We start from the raw sequence: 18,049 nt of genomic DNA, 5'->3' as shown, positions 1-18,049 counted from the left end.
CAGTCACTGTGTACATACATTACATTACTGATCCTGAGTTACATCCTGTATTATACCCCAGAGCTGCACTCGCTATTCTGCTGGTGGAGTCACTGTGTACATACATTACTGATCCTGAGTTACATCCTATATTATACTCCAGAGCTGCACTCGGTATTCTGCTGGTGCAGTAACTGTGTACATACAGTACATTACTGATTCTGAGGTATATCCTATATTATACTCCAGAGCTGCACTCACTATTCTGCTGGTGCAGTCACTGTGTACATACATTACTGATCCTGTACTGATCCTGAGTTACATCCTGCATTATACTCCAGAGCTGCACTCACTATTCTGCTGGTGCAGTCACTGTGTACATACATTACATTACTGATCCTGTAGTGATCCTGAGTTACATCCTATATTATACTCCAGAGCTGCACTCACTATTCTGCTGGTGCAGTCACTGTGTACATACGTTACATTACTGATCCTGAGTTACATCCTGTATTATACTCCAGAGCTGCACTCACTATTCAACTGGTGCAGTCACTGTGTACATACATTACATTACTGATCCTGTACTGATCCTGAGTTACATCCTGTATTATACCCCAGAGCAGCACTCACTATTCTGCTGGTGCAGTCACTGTGTACATACATTACATTACTGATCCTGAGTTACATCCTGTATTATACCCCAGAGCTGCGCTCACTATTCTGCTGGTGGAGTCACTGTGTACATACATTACATTACTGATCCTGTACTGATCCTGAGTTGCATCCAGTATTATACTCCAGAGCTGCTCTCACTATTCTGCTGGTGCAGTCACTGTGTACATCCATTACATTACTGATGCTGAGGTACATCCAGTATTATACTCCAGAGCTGCACTCACTATTCTGCTGGTGCAGTCACTGTGTACATACATTACATTACTTATCCTGAGTTACATCCTGTATTATACTCCAGAGCTGCACTCACTATTCTGCTGGTGGAGTCACTGTGTACATACATTACATTACTTATCCTGAGTTACATCCTGTATTATCCTCCAGATCTGCACTCACTATTCTGCTGGTGCAGTCACTGTGTACATACATTACTGATCCTGAGGTACATCCAGTATTATACTCCAGAGCTGCACTCACTATTCTGCTGGTGCAGTCACTGTGTACATCCATTACATTACTGATCCTGAGTTACATCCTGTATTATACTCCAGAGCTGCACTCACTATTCTGCTGGTGCAGTCACTGTGTACATCCATTACATTACTGATCCTGAGTTACCTCCTGTATTATACTCCAGAGCTGCACTCACTATTCTGCTGGTGCAGTCACTGTGTACATACATTACATTACTGATCCTGAGTTACATCCTGTATTATACTCCAGAGCTGCACTCACTATTCTGCTGGTGCAGTCACTGTGTACATACATTACATTGCTGATCCTCGTGTAAAGTGAAACTGGCTCAGTTGCCCTTAGCAACCAATCAGATTCCACTTTTCATTCCTCACAGACTCTTTGGAAAATGAAAGGTGGAATCTGATTGGTTGCTAAGGGCAACTGAGCCAGTTTCACAGATCTAGTTTTCACAGATAGATCTCCCCCAAATCTGTTTTCTTTTCAGATAATTCAGATAACACATAATGGCAAATAATTTTAAATACAGATCAAAGAAAATGGATTTTAACAGAGTATTGGAAATCTCAAAATGCTGAAACCGTTAGAGCAAATTGGGTGTAAACATTTGGTACTCGAGCCCCAAAGAGACAAACCATTTACCGCATTGGTGACAAATTCACCGCCACGGGCTCAATCCTTAATGCTCCAAAAACTGCTCGACCCAAAACCGTCTGTACAGAAGATAATGAACAACTTGTTGCTGAAACATTTGTTCAGAGTCCAAAAAAGTCCCCAGAAGAAGAGCCTCTCTGGAATTGGGAATTTCACGAGCTTCTATCATGAGAATCCTGAAATCTATTGGGTGGAAGCTGATCGTCCACATCTAAGTCATGGTTTATTGGAGGATGATCCAGACAGGCGGCTGCAATTTAGTGTTTGATGAATCTCCCCCTTCATAACCTTATTACACTTTCTGTGCACCTACTTTTGGACCACCCTGTGTATATACAGTACAGACCAAAAGTTTGGACACACCTTCTCATATAAAGATTTTTCTGTATTTTCATGACTATGAAAATTGTACATTCACACTGAAGGCATCAAAACTATGAATTAACACATGTGGAATTATATACTTAACAAAAAAGTGTGAAACAACTGAAAATATGTCTTATATTCTAGGTTCTTCAAAGTAGCCACCTTTTGCTTTGATGACTGCTTTGCACACTCTTGGTATTCTCTTGATGAGCTTCAAGAGGTAGTCACCGGAAATGGTCTTCCAACAATCTTGAAGGAGTTCCCAGAGATGCTTAGCACTTGTTGCCCCTTTTGCCTTCACTCTGCGGTCCAGCTCACCCCAAACCATCTCGATTGGGTTCAGGTCTGGTGACTGTGGAGGCCAGGTCATCTGGCGTAGCACCCCATCACTCTCCTTCTTGGTCAAATAGCCCTTACACAGCCTGGAGGGGTGTTTGGGGTCATTGTCCTGTTGAAAAATAAATGATGGTCCAACTAAACGCAAACCGGATGGAATAGCATGCCGCTGCAAGATGCTGTGGTAGCCATGCTGGTTCAGTATGCCTTTAATTTTGAATAAATCCCCAACAGTGTCACCAGCAAAGCACCCCCACACCATCACACCTCCTCCTCCATGCTTCACAGTGGGAACCAGGCATGTAGAGTCCATCCGTTCACCTTTTCTGCGTCGCACAAAGACACGGTGGTTGGAACCAAAGATCTCAAATTTGGACTCATCAGACCAAAGCAAAGATTTCCACTGGTCTAATGTCCATTCCTTGTGTTCTTTAGCCCAAACAAGTCTCTTCTGCTTGTTGCCTGTCCTTAGCAGTGGTTTCCTAACAGCTATTTTACCATGAAGGCCTGCTGCACAAAGTCTCCTCTTAACAGTTGTTGTAGAGATGTGTCTGCTGCTAGAACTCTGTGTGGCATTGACCTGGTCTCTAATCTGAGCTGCTGTTAACCTGCGATTTCTGAGGCTGGTAACTCGGATAAACTTATCCTCAGAAGCAGAGGTGACTCTTGGTCTTCCTTTCCTGGGGTGGTCCTCATGTGAGCCAGTTTCTTTGTAGCGCTTGATGTTTTTTGCAACTGCACTTGGGGACACTTTCAAAGTTTTCCCAATTTTTCGCACTGACCTTCATTTCTTAAAGTAATGATGGCCACTCGTTTTTCTTTACTTAGCTGCTTTTTCTTACCATAATACAAATTCTAACAGTCTATTCAGTAGGACTATCAGCTGTGTATCCACCAGACTTCTGCACAACACAACTGATGGTCCCAACCCCATTTATAAGGCAAGAAATCCCACTTATTAAACCTGACAGGGCTCACCTGTGAAGTGAAAACCATTTACGGTGACTACCTCTTGAAGCTCATCAAGAGAATGCCAAGAGTGTGCAAAGCAGTCATCAAAGCAAAAGGTGGCTACTTTGAAGAACCTAGAATATAAGACATATTTTCAGTTGTTTCACACTTTTTTGTTAAGTATATAATTCCACATGTGTTAATTCATAGTTTTGATGCCTTCAGTGTGAATGTACAATTTTCATAGTCATGAAAATACAGAAAAATCTTTAAATGAGAAGGTGTGTCCAAACTTTTGGTCTGTACTGTACATATATATTTATTTATTTTTTTAATCTTTTTTAAGCCCCCTTAGAAGATTTGAGCCTATGATTATTTGATGACTTGTTCTATATACTACAGTGCAGTACAGTCTCCTATGAAGCCCAGTCTGTGGCAACCCTTTGGCTCCCCGCGGTCGCTCTGCGGGTGGGCAATAGGCATCTGTACCACATGCCTTTATTGTCAATGCCAGAAAGTAACGTGCATTTTAAGGGGCTTACAGCAGCAATTGGAAGCTCCCCGGAAGGGGTTAATAAAAACCCAATAAAGATGTTATTTTTACTGTTGCTTTGACCTGATATTCGTTCTCTGTTCCTCTTACAGTCGCTTATAAAACACCTCTGCTGTATCCCTGAAATTTCATCATGGGTAGGAAGTTAGACCCGCTCAAGAAAGTGCCCCGAGGACCCGGCAGGAAATCAAGAAAGCAGCCGGGAGCTGAAAATGAGCTGAGCAAGATCCTGAGCGACGGTGGTAAGTGCCACATGTGGTCGACATAACTAGTGCACAAGTGGTCAAAATTGTTGTTACCCCTCGTTTAATGAAAGAAAAACCCACAATGGTCACAGAAATAACTTGAATCTGACAAAAGTAATAATAAATTAAAAATCTATGAAAATTAACAAATGAAAGTCAGACATTGCTTTTCTGTTTCCACAGAATTTAAAAAAAATTAAACTCATGAAATAGACCTGGACAGAAATGATAGTACCCCTGAGAATAATGTGACAAAAGGGACATGTTAAATCAAGTCCACTAATTAGCATCACAGGTGTCTACAATCTTGTAATCAGTCAGCGGGCCTGTATATAGGGCTACAGATACTCACTGTGCTGTTTAGTGACATGGTGTGTACCACACTCAACATGGACCAGAGGAAGCAAAGGAAAGAGTTGTCTCAGGAGATTAGAAAGAAAATTATAGACAAGCATGTTAAAGGTAAAGGTTATAAGACCATCTCCAAGAAGCTTGATGTTCCTGTGACTACAGTTGCACATATTATTCAGAAATGTAAGATCCATGGGACTGTAGTCAACCTCCCTGGACGTGGCCGCAGGAGGAAAATTGATGACAAATCAAAGAGACGGAAAATACTAATGGTAACAAAAGAGCCCAAGATAACTTCTAAAGAGATTAAAGGTGAACTTCAAGCTCAAGGAACATCAGTGTCAGATTGCACCGTCCGTCGTTGTTTGATCCAAAGTGGACTTCATGGGAGATGACCAAGGAGAACACCATTGTTGAAAAAAAATCATGAAAAAGCCAGACTGGAATTTGCCAAACTACATGTTGACAAGCCACAAAGCTTCTGGGAGTATGTTCTATGGACAGATGAGATAAAAATGGAAGTTTTTGGCAAGGCACATCAGCTCTATGTTCACAGATGGAAAAATGAAGTATATCAAGAAAAGAACACTGTCCCTACTGTGAAACATGGTGGAAGCTCTGTTATGTTCTGGGGCTGCTTTACTACATCTGGCACAGGGTGTCTTGAATCTGTGCAGGGTACAATGAAATCTCAAGACTATCAAAGGATTCTAGAGAGAAATGTGCTGCCGGGTGTCAGAAAGCTTGGTCTCAGTCGCAGGTCTTGCAACAGGATAATGACCCAGAACACACAGCTAAAAACACCCAAGAATGGCTAAGAGGAAAACATTGGACTATTCTGATGTGGCTTCTATGAGCCCTGACCTAAATCCTATTGAGCATCTTTGGAAAGAGCTGAAACCTGCCGTCTGGAAAAGGCAACCTTCAAACACGAGACAACTGGAGCAGTTTGCTCATGAGGAGTGGCCAAAATACCTGTCGAGAGGTGTAGAAGTCTCATTGACAGTTACAGGAATCGTTTGATTGCAGTGATTGCCTCAAAAGGTTGTTCAACAAAATATTAAGTTAAGAAGAACCATCATTTCTGTCCAGGCCGATTTCATGAGGTTAATTTTTTTTTAAATTCTGTGGTAGCAGAAAAGCAATGTCTGACCTTCATTTGTTCATTTTCATAGATTTTTAATTCATTATTACTTTTGTCAGATTCAAGTTATTTCTGTGACCATTGTGGGTTTTTCTTTCATTAAACGAGGGGTAACAACAATTTTGAGCACGTGTGTATGTGTTAGGAGTAAGCGGGTGCCGGGGGAAATCTACTATATGCCCACATTAGGACTATCGTACTGGTGCGTCAAGCCTGTGCTGTACCTTTATTAAAGGTGTTGACCAGGACTTAGAAATTGATGGATAGGACATTAATATCAGATCGGTGCGAGCCCAACACACTTTTTTAAGCGTTTTCTGTTATTGATAAAGTAAATTTATTTCCATTTTATTCCTTATTATATATTTTTTTTTAAACAGACTCCGAAGTAAAACGCCTGTCCAGCCGCAGCAGAAAGAGGTGGGGGTCTGCCGCGCGCGACTTGTTGGGGGTCTGCCGCGCGCGACTTGTGATCCTTTTTAATTAGATTGATTATTCATCTTATTCTAAACCCCATCACAGAGCAGCAAAAAGGCGGCAAGTGGAAGAACAGAAAGTAAAGCCGAGTAAACCAGAAGCAAAGCAGAACGGTAAGAAGAGACGTCTCCGGCTGCGTCACCAGCTGCACTCGCGTCTTACACGTTATCTCCGCTTACATCTCATTGTTTCTCAGGTAATGCACAAGCCGTCCAGAAAGGAAAGAAAAAACTGTCAGGATTCAGCGATGAGAACGCAGAGTGGCTAAAACCTGTCAAGAGAGCAAGGAAGGAGGAAGATGATGATGATGATGAGGAGGAGGAGGATGACGATTTCAGTGACCAAGAGATAGACAGCGGAGATGAGAAACCTGTAAAACTAGTAGGGGATGATGATGAAGAGGAAGAGAGTGGAAATGATGAACCTGCTGAAGAGCTGGAGCTTTCCGACAGTGATGATGACTTACAGGATGACTATGGTGCTTCCTCGGAAGATGAGGAGGAGGATGATGATGATGATGGTGGTGATGTAGGTCCTTCAGCATCTTGTATTCTCCACCTGCTTTACTCTTTATATGTTCATTTGTATTACATATATTCACTCTGTCATTTCTCTTCTTGTCATAGCTTCTCCCAATTGAGAAAGCTGCTGAAAAACAGAAGAAAAAGAGTAAAAGGTAAAAATAGGAAATTAGGTAACCTTCTGACTTTTAGTGCTGCTCACTTCTCTTCCCTCTGCTCCGTACTGAGGCTCCCTGCCCTTCCCTCTCTTCCCTCCGCTCCGTAGTGATGCTACCTGCCCTTCCTTCTTTTCCCCATGCTCCGTAGTGATGCTTCCTTCTCTTCCCTCTGCTCTGTAGTAATGCTCCCTGCCCTTCTTTCCCTTCCCCCTGCTCCGTAGTGATGCTCTCTGCTCTTCCTTCTCTTCCTCCTGCTCCGTAGTGATGCTCCCTGTCCTTCCTTCTCTTCCTCCTGCTCTATAGTGATCCTCCCTGTCCTTCCTTCTCTTCCCCCTGCTCCATAGTGATCCTCCCTGTCCTTCCTTCTCTTCCCCCTGCTCCGTAGTGATCCTCCCTGTCCTTCCTTCTCTTCCCCCTGCTCCATAGTGATCCTCCCTGTCCTTCCTTCTCTTCCTCCTGCTCCATAGTGATCCTCCCTGTCCTTCCTTCTCTTCCTCCTGCTCCATAGTGATCCTCCCCGTCCTTCCTTCTCTTCCTCCTGCTCTATAGTGATCCTCCTTGTCCTTCCTTCTCTTCCTCCTGCTCCATAGTGATCCTCCCTGTCCTTCCTTCTCTTCCTCCTGCTCCATAGTGATCCTCCCTGTCCTTCCTTCTCTTCCTCCTGCTCCATAGTGATCCTCCCTGTCCTTCCTTCTCTTCCCCCTGCTCCATAGTGATCCTCCCTGTCCTTCCTTCTCTTCCTCCTGCTCCATAGTGATCCTCACTGTCCTTCCTTCTCTTCCTCCTACTCCATAGTGATCCTCCCTGTCCTTCCTTCTCTTCCCCCTGCTCCGTAGTGATCCTCCCTGTCCTTCCTTCTCTTCCTCCTGCTCCATAGTGATCCTCCCTGTCCTTCCTTCTCTTCCCCCTGCTCCGTAGTGATCCTCCCTGTCCTTCCTTCTCTTCCCCCTGCTCCGTAGTGATCCTCCCTTTCCTTCCTTCTCTTCCCCCTGCTCCATAGTGATCCTCCTTGTCCTTCCTTCTCTTCCCCCTGCTCCGTAGTGATCCTCCCTGTCCTTCCTTCTCTTCCCCCTGCTCCATAGTGATCCTCCTTGTCCTTCCTTCTCTTCCCCCTGCTCCATAGTGATCCTCACTGTCCTTCCTTCTCTTCCCCCTGCTCCATAGTGATCCTCCCTGTCCTTCCTTCTCTTCCTCCTGCTCCGTAGTGATCCTCCCTGTCCTTCCTTCTCTTCCTCCTGCTCCGTAGTGATCCTCCCTGTCCTTCCTTCTCTTCCCCCTGCTCCATAGTGATCCTCCCTGTCCTTCCTTCTCTTCCCCCTGCTCCATAGTGATCCTCCCTGTCCTTCCTTCTCTTCCTCCTGCTCCATAGTGATCCTCCCTGTCCTTCCTTCTCTTCCCCCTGCTCCATAGTGATCCTCCCTGTCCTTCCTTCTCTTCCCCCTGCTCCGTAGTGATCCTCCCTGTCCTTCCTTCTCTTCCCCCTGCTCCGTAGTGATCCTCCCTGTCCTTCCTTCTCTTCCTCCTGCTCCATAGTGATCCTCCCTGTCCTTCCTTCTCTTCCCCCTGCTCCATAGTGATCCTCCCTGTCCTTCCTTCTCTTCCCCCTGCTCCATAGTGATCCTCCCTGTCCTTCCTTCTCTTCCTCCTGCTCCATAGTGATCCTCCCTGTCCTTCCTTCTCTTCCCCCTCCTCCATGGTGTTACTCAACCACCAAACCATAAATTTACTTATAAAATTGTCTTGTTCCTTACAGGGAGAAGGAGACAGAGGATGAAGAAGACATCCAGCTCAACGTGGACGGTGATGAGCATTTTACTCTTCCAACTGCAGAGGAAATGGAGCAACAACGTATCCTTGTTTGTCATGGTCTCTATTATGGGGTGTAGTTTTTAATGGGGGGTTTTCATAAAGAGCTAAAAGCTTGTTAGTCACCTCCATATTGGGGTTTTATTCTGCGGTATGTCATCCCCTCCGTCATACACATAAGTCTAGTATGCCGCCTATGTCGTGTCCACCTCCTTACATCACTATTCAGTCTCCACACATCTGGACCTCACCAGTGTGCAAGAACGGATTAAGGATATCGTAGCTGTTTTGCAAGATTTTGCCAAGCGGGGGAGACAACATACGAGGCAGGAATACATTACTGTGCTGCGGCGGGATCTCGCCACCTACTACAGTTATGGCGACTACATGATCGAAATGCTCAGTGACCTGTTTCCAGTATCAGAGGTGAGAATTACCATTTAAGATTTATTTATATAGAAATGCTGTAAAATGCAAGAAGTGATGTCCTTCACAATGTCTTCTACACCGAACATTACTTCTCTCTTTTGTCTTTTAAAGTTAGTGGATTTTCTGGAGTCTTGTGAGGTTCAACGTCCAGTAACCATCAGAACCAACACGTTAAAGACAAGAAGACGTGACCTGGCACAGGTATAACAACCTCCTTATCTCATTCGTAACATTTATCTTGTATCCTCTACATATCTACTACTATAATACTGCCCCTATGTACAAGAATATAACTGCTATAATACTGCCCCCTATGTACAAGAATATAACTACAATAATACTGCCCCTATGTACAAGAATATAACTACTATAATACTACTCCTATGTACAAGAATATAACTACTATAATACTACTCCTATGTACAAGAATATAACTACAATAATACTGCTCCTATGTACAAGAATATAACTACTATAATACTACTCCTATGTACAAGAATATAACTACAATAATACTGCCCCTATGTACAAGAATATAACTACTATAATACTGCCCCCTATGTACAAGAATATAACTACTATAATACTGCCCCCCTATGTACAAGAATATACTATAATACTGCCCCTATGTACAAGAATATACTATAATACTGCCCCTATGTACAAGAATATACTATAATACTGCCCCTATGTACAAGAATATAACTACTATAATACTGCCCCTATGTATAAGAATATAACTACTATAATACTGCCCCCTATGTACAAGAATATAACTACTATAATACTGCCCCCTATGTGCAAGAATATAACTACTATAATACTGCCCCCTATGTGCAAGAATATAACTACTATAATACTGCCCCCTATGTGCAAGAATATAAATGCTATAATACTGCTCCTATGTACAAGAATATAAATGCTATAATACTGCCCCTATGTACAAGAATATAACTACTATAATACTGCCCCTATGTACAAGAATATAACTACTATAATACTGCTCCTATGTACAAGAATATAACTACTATAATACTGCTCCTATGTACAAGAATATAACTACTATAATACTGCTCCTATGTACAAGAATATAACTACTATAATACTGCCCCTATGTATAAGAATATAACTACTATAATACTGCCCCCTATGTACAAGAATATAACTACTATAATACTGCCCCCTATGTGCAAGAATATAAATGCTATAATACTGCTCCTATGTACAAGAATATAAATGCTATAATACTGCCCCTATGTACAAGAATATAACGACTATAATACTGCCCCCTATGTACAAGAATATAGCGACTATAATACTGCCCCTATGTACAAGAATATAACTACTGTAATACTGCCCCCTATGTACAAGAATATAACTACTGTAATACTGCTCCCTATGTACAAGAATATAACTAACTACTATAATACTGCCTCCTATGTACAAGAATATAACTACTATAATACTGCCCCTATGTACAAGAATATAACTACTATAATACTGCCCCCTATGTACAAGAATATAACTACTATAATACTGCTCCTATGTACAAGAATATAACTACTATAATACTGCCCCTATGTACAAGAATATAACTACTATAATACTGCCCCCTATGTACAAGAATATAACTACTATAATACTGCCCCTATGTACAAGAATATAACTACTATAATACTGCCCCTATGTACAAGAATATAACTACTATAATACTGCCCCTATGTACAAGAATATAACTACTATAATACTGCCCCTATGTACAAGAATATAACTACTATAATACTGCCCCTATGTACAAGAATATAACTACTATAATACTGCCCCTATGTACAAGAATATAACTACTATAATACTGCCCCTATGTACAAGAATATAACTACTGTAATACTGCCCCCTATGTACAAGAATATAGCTACTGTAATACTGCTCCTATATACAAGAATATAACTACTATAATACTGCCCCCTATGTACAAGAATATAACTACTATAATACTGCCCCCTATGTACAAGAATATAGCTACTGTAATACTGCTCCTATATACAAGAATATAACTACTATAATACTGCCCCCTATGTACAAGAATATAACTACTATAATACTGCCCCCTATGTACAAGAATATAACTACTATAATACTGCCCCCTATGTGCAAGAATATAAATGCTATAATACTGCTCCTATGTACAAGAATATAAATGCTATAATACTGCTCCTATGTACAAGAATATAAATGCTATAATACTGCCCCTATGTACAAGAATATAACGACTATAATACTGCCCCCTATGTACAAGAATATAACTACTATAATACTGCCCCTATGTACAAGAATATAACTACTGTAATACTGCCCCCTATGTACAAGAATATAACTACTGTAATACTGCCCCCTATGTACAAGAATATAACTACTATAATACTGCCCCTATGTACAAGAATATAACTACTATAATACAGCCCCTATGTACAAGAATATAACTACTATAATACTGCTCCTATGTACAAGAATATAACTACTATAATACTGCCCCTATGTACAAGAATATAACTACTATAATACTGCCCCTATGTACAAGAATATAACTACTATAATACTGCCCCCTATGTACAAGAATATAACTACTGTAATACTGCCCCCTATGTACAAGAATATAACTACTGTAATACTGCTCCCTATGTACAAGAATATAACTAACTACTATAATACTGCCCCCTATGTACAAGAATATAACTACTATAATACTGCCCCTATGTACAAGAATATAACTACTGTAATACTGCTCCCTATGTACAAGAATATAACTAACTACTATAATACTGCCTCCTATGTACAAGAATATAACTACTATAATACTGCCCCTATGTACAAGAATATAACTACTGTAATACTGCCCCCTATGTACAAGAATATAACTACTGTAATACTGCTCCCTATGTACAAGAATATAACTAACTACTATAATACTGCCCCCTATGTACAAGAATATAACTACTATAATACTGCCCCTATGTACAAGAATATAACTACTATAATACTGCCCCCTATGTACAAGAATATAACTACTATAATACTGCCCCTATGTACAAGAATATAACTACTGTAATACTGCCCCCTATGTACAAGAATATAACTACTGTAATACTGCTCCCTATGTACAAGAATATAACTAACTACTATAATACTGCCCCCTATGTACAAGAATATAACTACTATAATACTGCCCCTATGTACAAGAATATAACTACTATAATACTGCCCCTATGTACAAGAATATAACTACTATAATACTGCCCCCTATGTACAAGAATATAACTACTATAATACTGCCCCTATGTACAAGAATATAACTACTATAATACTGCCCCCTATGTACAAGAATATAACTACTGTAATACTGCCCCCTATGTACAAGAATATAACTACTGTAATACTGCTCCCTATGTACAAGAATATAACTAACTACTATAATACTGCCTCCTATGTACAAGAATATAACTACTATAATACTGCCTCCTATGTACAAGAATATAACTACTATAATACTGCCCCTATGTACAAGAATATAACTACTGTAATACTGCCCCCTATGTACAAGAATATAACTAACTACTATAATACTGCCCCCTATGTACAAGAATATAACTACTATAATACTGCCCCCTATGTACAAGAATATAACTACTATAATACTGCCCCTATGTACAAGAATATAACTACTGTAATACTGCTCCCTATGTACAAGAATATAACTAACTACTATAATACTGCCTCCTATGTACAAGAATATAACTACTATAATACTGCCTCCTATGTACAAGAATATAACTACTATAATACTGCCCCCTATGTACAAGAATATAACTAACTACTATAATACTGCCCCCTATGTACAAGAATATAACTACTATAATACTGCCCCCTATGTACAAGAATATAACTACTATAATACTGCCCCTATGTACAAGAATATAACTACTGTAATACTGCTCCCTATGTACAAGAATATAACTAACTACTATAATACTGCCTCCTATGTACAAGAATATAACTACTATAATACTGCCTCCTATGTACAAGAATATAACTACTATAATACTGCCCCTATGTACAAGAATATAACTACTGTAATACTGCCCCCTATGTACAAGAATATAACTACTGTAATACTGCTCCCTATGTACAAGAATATAACTAACTACTATAATACTGCCCCTATGTACAAGAATATAACTACTATAATACAGCCCCTATGTACAAGAATATAACTACTATAATACTGCTCCTATGTACAAGAATATAACTACTATAATACTGCCCCTATGTATAAGAATATAACTACTATAATACTGCCCCCTATGTACAAGAATATAACTACTATAATACTGCCCCCTATGTGCAAGAATATAAATGCTATAATACTGCTCCTATGTACAAGAATATAAATGCTATAATACTGCCCCTATGTACAAGAATATAACGACTATAATACTGCCCCCTATGTACAAGAATATAACTACTATAATACTGCCCCTATGTACAAGAATATAACTACTATAATACTGCCCCCTATGTACAAGAATATAACTACTGTAATACTGCCCCCTATGTACAAGAATATAACTACTGTAATACTGCTCCCTATGTACAAGAATATAACTAACTACTATAATACTGCCTCCTATGTACAAGAATATAACTACTATAATACTGCCCCTATGTACAAGAATATAACTACTATAATACTGCCCCCTATGTACAAGAATATAACTACTGTAATACTGCCCCCTATGTACAAGAATATAACTACTGTAATACTGCTCCCTATGTACAAGAATATAACTAACTACTATAATACTGCCCCCTATGTACAAGAATATAACTACTATAATACTGCCCCTATGTACAAGAATATAACTACTGTAATACTGCTCCCTATGTACAAGAATATAACTAACTACTATAATACTGCCTCCTATGTACAAGAATATAACTACTGTAATACTGCTCCCTATGTACAAGAATATAACTACTATAATACTGCCCCTATGTACAAGAATATAACTACTGTAATACTGCTCCCTATGTACAAGAATATAACTAACTACTATAATACTGCCCCCTATGTACAAGAATATAACTACTATAATACTGCCCCTATGTACAAGAATATAACTACTGTAATACTGCTCCCTATGTACAAGAATATAACTAACTACTATAATACTGCCCCCTATGTACAAGAATATAACTACTATAATACTGCCCCTATGTACAAGAATATAACTACTATAATACTGCCCCTATGTACAAGAATATAACTACTATAATACTGCCCCCTATGTACAAGAATATAACTACTATAATACTGCCCCCTATGTACAAGAATATAACTACTATAATACTGCCCCTATGTACAAGAATATAACTACTGTAATACTGCCCCCTATGTACAAGAATATAACTACTGTAATACTGCTCCCTATGTACAAGAATATAACTAACTACTATAATACTGCCCCCTATGTACAAGAATATAACTACTATAATACTGCCCCTATGTACAAGAATATAACTACTATAATACTGCCCCTATGTACAAGAATATAACTACTATAATACTGCCCCCTATGTACAAGAATATAACTACTATAATACTGCCCCTATGTACAAGAATATAACTACTATAATACTGCCCCCTATGTACAAGAATATAACTACTGTAATACTGCCCCCTATGTACAAGAATATAACTACTGTAATACTGCTCCCTATGTACAAGAATATAACTACTATAATACTGCCCCTATGTACAAGAATATAACTACTGTAATACTGCTCCCTATGTACAAGAATATAACTACTGTAATACTGCCCCCTATGTACAAGAATATAACTACTATAATACTGCCCCTATGTACAAGAATATAACTACTGTAATACTGCTCCCTATGTACAAGAATATAACTAACTACTATAATACTGCCCCTATGTACAAGAATATAACTACTGTAATACTGCCCCCTATGTACAAGAATATAACTACTGTAATACTGCTCCCTATGTACAAGAATATAACTAACTACTATAATACTGCCCCCTATGTACAAGAATATAACTACTATAATACTGCCCCTATGTACAAGAATATAACTACTATAATACTGCCCCCTATGTACAAGAATATAACTACTATAATACTGCCCCTATGTACAAGAATATAACTACTATAATACTGCTCCTATGTACAAGAATATAACTACTATAATACTGCCCCCTATGTACAAGAATATAACTACTGTAATACTGCCCCCTATGTACAAGAATATAACTACTGTAATACTGCTCCCTATGTACAAGAATATAACTAACTACTATAATACTGCCCCCTATGTACAAGAATATAACTACTATAATACTGCCCCTATGTACAAGAATATAACTACTGTAATACTGCTCCCTATGTACAAGAATATAACTAACTACTATAATACTGCCTCCTATGTACAAGAATATAACTACTATAATACTGCCCCTATGTACAAGAATATAACTACTGTAATACTGCCCCCTATGTACAAGAATATAACTACTGTAATACTGCTCCCTATGTACAAGAATATAACTAACTACTATAATACTGCCCCCTATGTACAAGAATATAACTACTATAATACTGCCCCCTATGTACAAGAATATAACTACTATAATACTGCTCCTATGTACAAGAATATAACTACTATAATACTGCCCCTATGTACAAGAATATAACTACTATAATACTGCCCCTATGTACAAGAATATAACTACTATAATACTGCCCCCTATGTACAAGAATATAGCTACTGTAATACTGCTCCTATATACAAGAATATAACTACTATAATACTGCCCCCTATGTACAAGAATATAACTACTATAATACTGCCCCCTATGTACAAGAATATAGCTACTGTAATACTGCTCCTATATACAAGAATATAACTACTATAATACTGCCCCCTATGTACAAGAATATAACTACTATAATACTGCCCCCTATGTACAAGAATATAACTACTATAATACTGCCCCCTATGTACAAGAATATAACTACTATAATACTGCCCCCTATGTGCAAGAATATAAATGCTATAATACTGCTCCTATGTACAAGAATATAAATGCTATAATACTGCTCCTATGTACAAGAATATAAATGCTATAATACTGCCCCTATGTACAAGAATATAACGACTATAATACTGCCCCCTATGTACAAGAATATAACTACTATAATACTGCCCCTATGTACAAGAATATAACTACTGTAATACTGCCCCCTATGTACAAGAATATAACTACTGTAATACTGCCCCCTATGTACAAGAATATAACTACTATAATACTGCCCCTATGTACAAGAATATAACTACTATAATACTGCCCCTATGTACAAGAATATAACTACTATAATACTGCCCCCTATGTACAAGAATATAGCTACTGTAATACTGCTCCTATATACAAGAATATAACTACTATAATACTGCCCCCTATGTACAAGAATATAACGACTATAATACTGCCCCCTATGTACAAGAATATAACGACTATAATACTGCCCCCTATGTACAAGAATATAACTACTATAATACTGCCCCCTATGTACAAGAATATAACTACTATAATACTGCCCCTATGTACAAGAATATAACTACTATAATACAGCCCCTATGTACAAGAATATAACTACTATAATACTGCTCCTATGTACAAGAATATAACTACTATAATACTGCCCCTATGTACAAGAATATAACTACTATAATACTGCCCCTATGTACAAGAATATAACTACTATAATACTGCCCCCTATGTACAAGAATATAACTACTGTAATACTGCCCCCTATGTACAAGAATATAACTACTGTAATACTGCTCCCTATGTACAAGAATATAACTAACTACTATAATACTGCCCCCTATGTACAAGAATATAACTACTATAATACTGCCCCTATGTACAAGAATATAACTACTGTAATACTGCTCCCTATGTACAAGAATATAACTAACTACTATAATACTGCCTCCTATGTACAAGAATATAACTACTATAATACTGCCCCTATGTACAAGAATATAACTACTGTAATACTGCCCCCTATGTACAAGAATATAACTACTGTAATACTGCTCCCTATGTACAAGAATATAACTAACTACTATAATACTGCCCCCTATGTACAAGAATATAACTACTATAATACTGCCCCTATGTACAAGAATATAACTACTATAATACTGCCCCCTATGTACAAGAATATAACTACTATAATACTGCCCCTATGTACAAGAATATAACTACTGTAATACTGCCCCCTATGTACAAGAATATAACTACTGTAATACTGCCCCCTATGTACAAGAATATAACTACTGTAATACTGCTCCCTATGTACAAGAATATAACTAACTACTATAATACTGCCCCCTATGTACAAGAATATAACTACTATAATACTGCCCCTATGTACAAGAATATAACTACTATAATACTGCCCCTATGTACAAGAATATAACTACTATAATACTGCCCCCTATGTACAAGAATATAACTACTATAATACTGCCCCTATGTACAAGAATATAACTACTATAATACTGCCCCCTATGTACAAGAATATAACTACTGTAATACTGCCCCCTATGTACAAGAATATAACTACTGTAATACTGCTCCCTATGTACAAGAATATAACTACTATAATACTGCCCCTATGTACAAGAATATAACTACTATAATACTGCCCCTATGTACAAGAATATAACTACTATAATACTGCCCCCTATGTACAAGAATATAGCTACTGTAATACTGCTCCTATATACAAGAATATAACTACTATAATACTGCCCCCTATGTACAAGAATATAACGACT

General features: G+C 38.6%; 1 protein-coding gene across 2 annotated transcripts in view; it reads left to right on the top strand.

The window, feature by feature from the left end:
• Nucleotides 1–18,049, top strand: part of NOP2 (NOP2 nucleolar protein) — a 31,401-nt gene that overhangs the window by 4,928 nt on the left and 8,424 nt on the right. For both annotated transcript variants that reach the window (XM_073684889.1, XM_073684888.1), the window contains exons 2-9: nucleotides 4,084–4,233; nucleotides 6,112–6,151; nucleotides 6,254–6,321; nucleotides 6,405–6,736; nucleotides 6,835–6,884; nucleotides 8,641–8,735; nucleotides 8,923–9,119; nucleotides 9,234–9,323. In XM_073684889.1, coding sequence (XP_073540990.1) covers nucleotides 4,125–4,233; nucleotides 6,112–6,151; nucleotides 6,254–6,321; nucleotides 6,405–6,736; nucleotides 6,835–6,884; nucleotides 8,641–8,735; nucleotides 8,923–9,119; nucleotides 9,234–9,323 — 981 coding nt within the window. In that variant the 5' untranslated portion in view covers nucleotides 4,084–4,124. The remainder of the gene's footprint in view (nucleotides 1–4,083; nucleotides 4,234–6,111; nucleotides 6,152–6,253; nucleotides 6,322–6,404; nucleotides 6,737–6,834; nucleotides 6,885–8,640; nucleotides 8,736–8,922; nucleotides 9,120–9,233; nucleotides 9,324–18,049) is intronic.

Source organism: Phyllobates terribilis, unplaced genomic scaffold (genome assembly GCF_046119375.1).
Source record: "Phyllobates terribilis strain yellow unplaced genomic scaffold, ASM4611937v1 Scaffold_5__5_contigs__length_657084704, whole genome shotgun sequence".
Lineage (NCBI taxonomy): Eukaryota > Metazoa > Chordata > Amphibia > Anura > Dendrobatidae > Phyllobates > Phyllobates terribilis.
The sequence above is the reverse complement of the archived record's forward strand: the minus strand, read 5'-3'. Positions and strand labels throughout refer to the sequence as shown.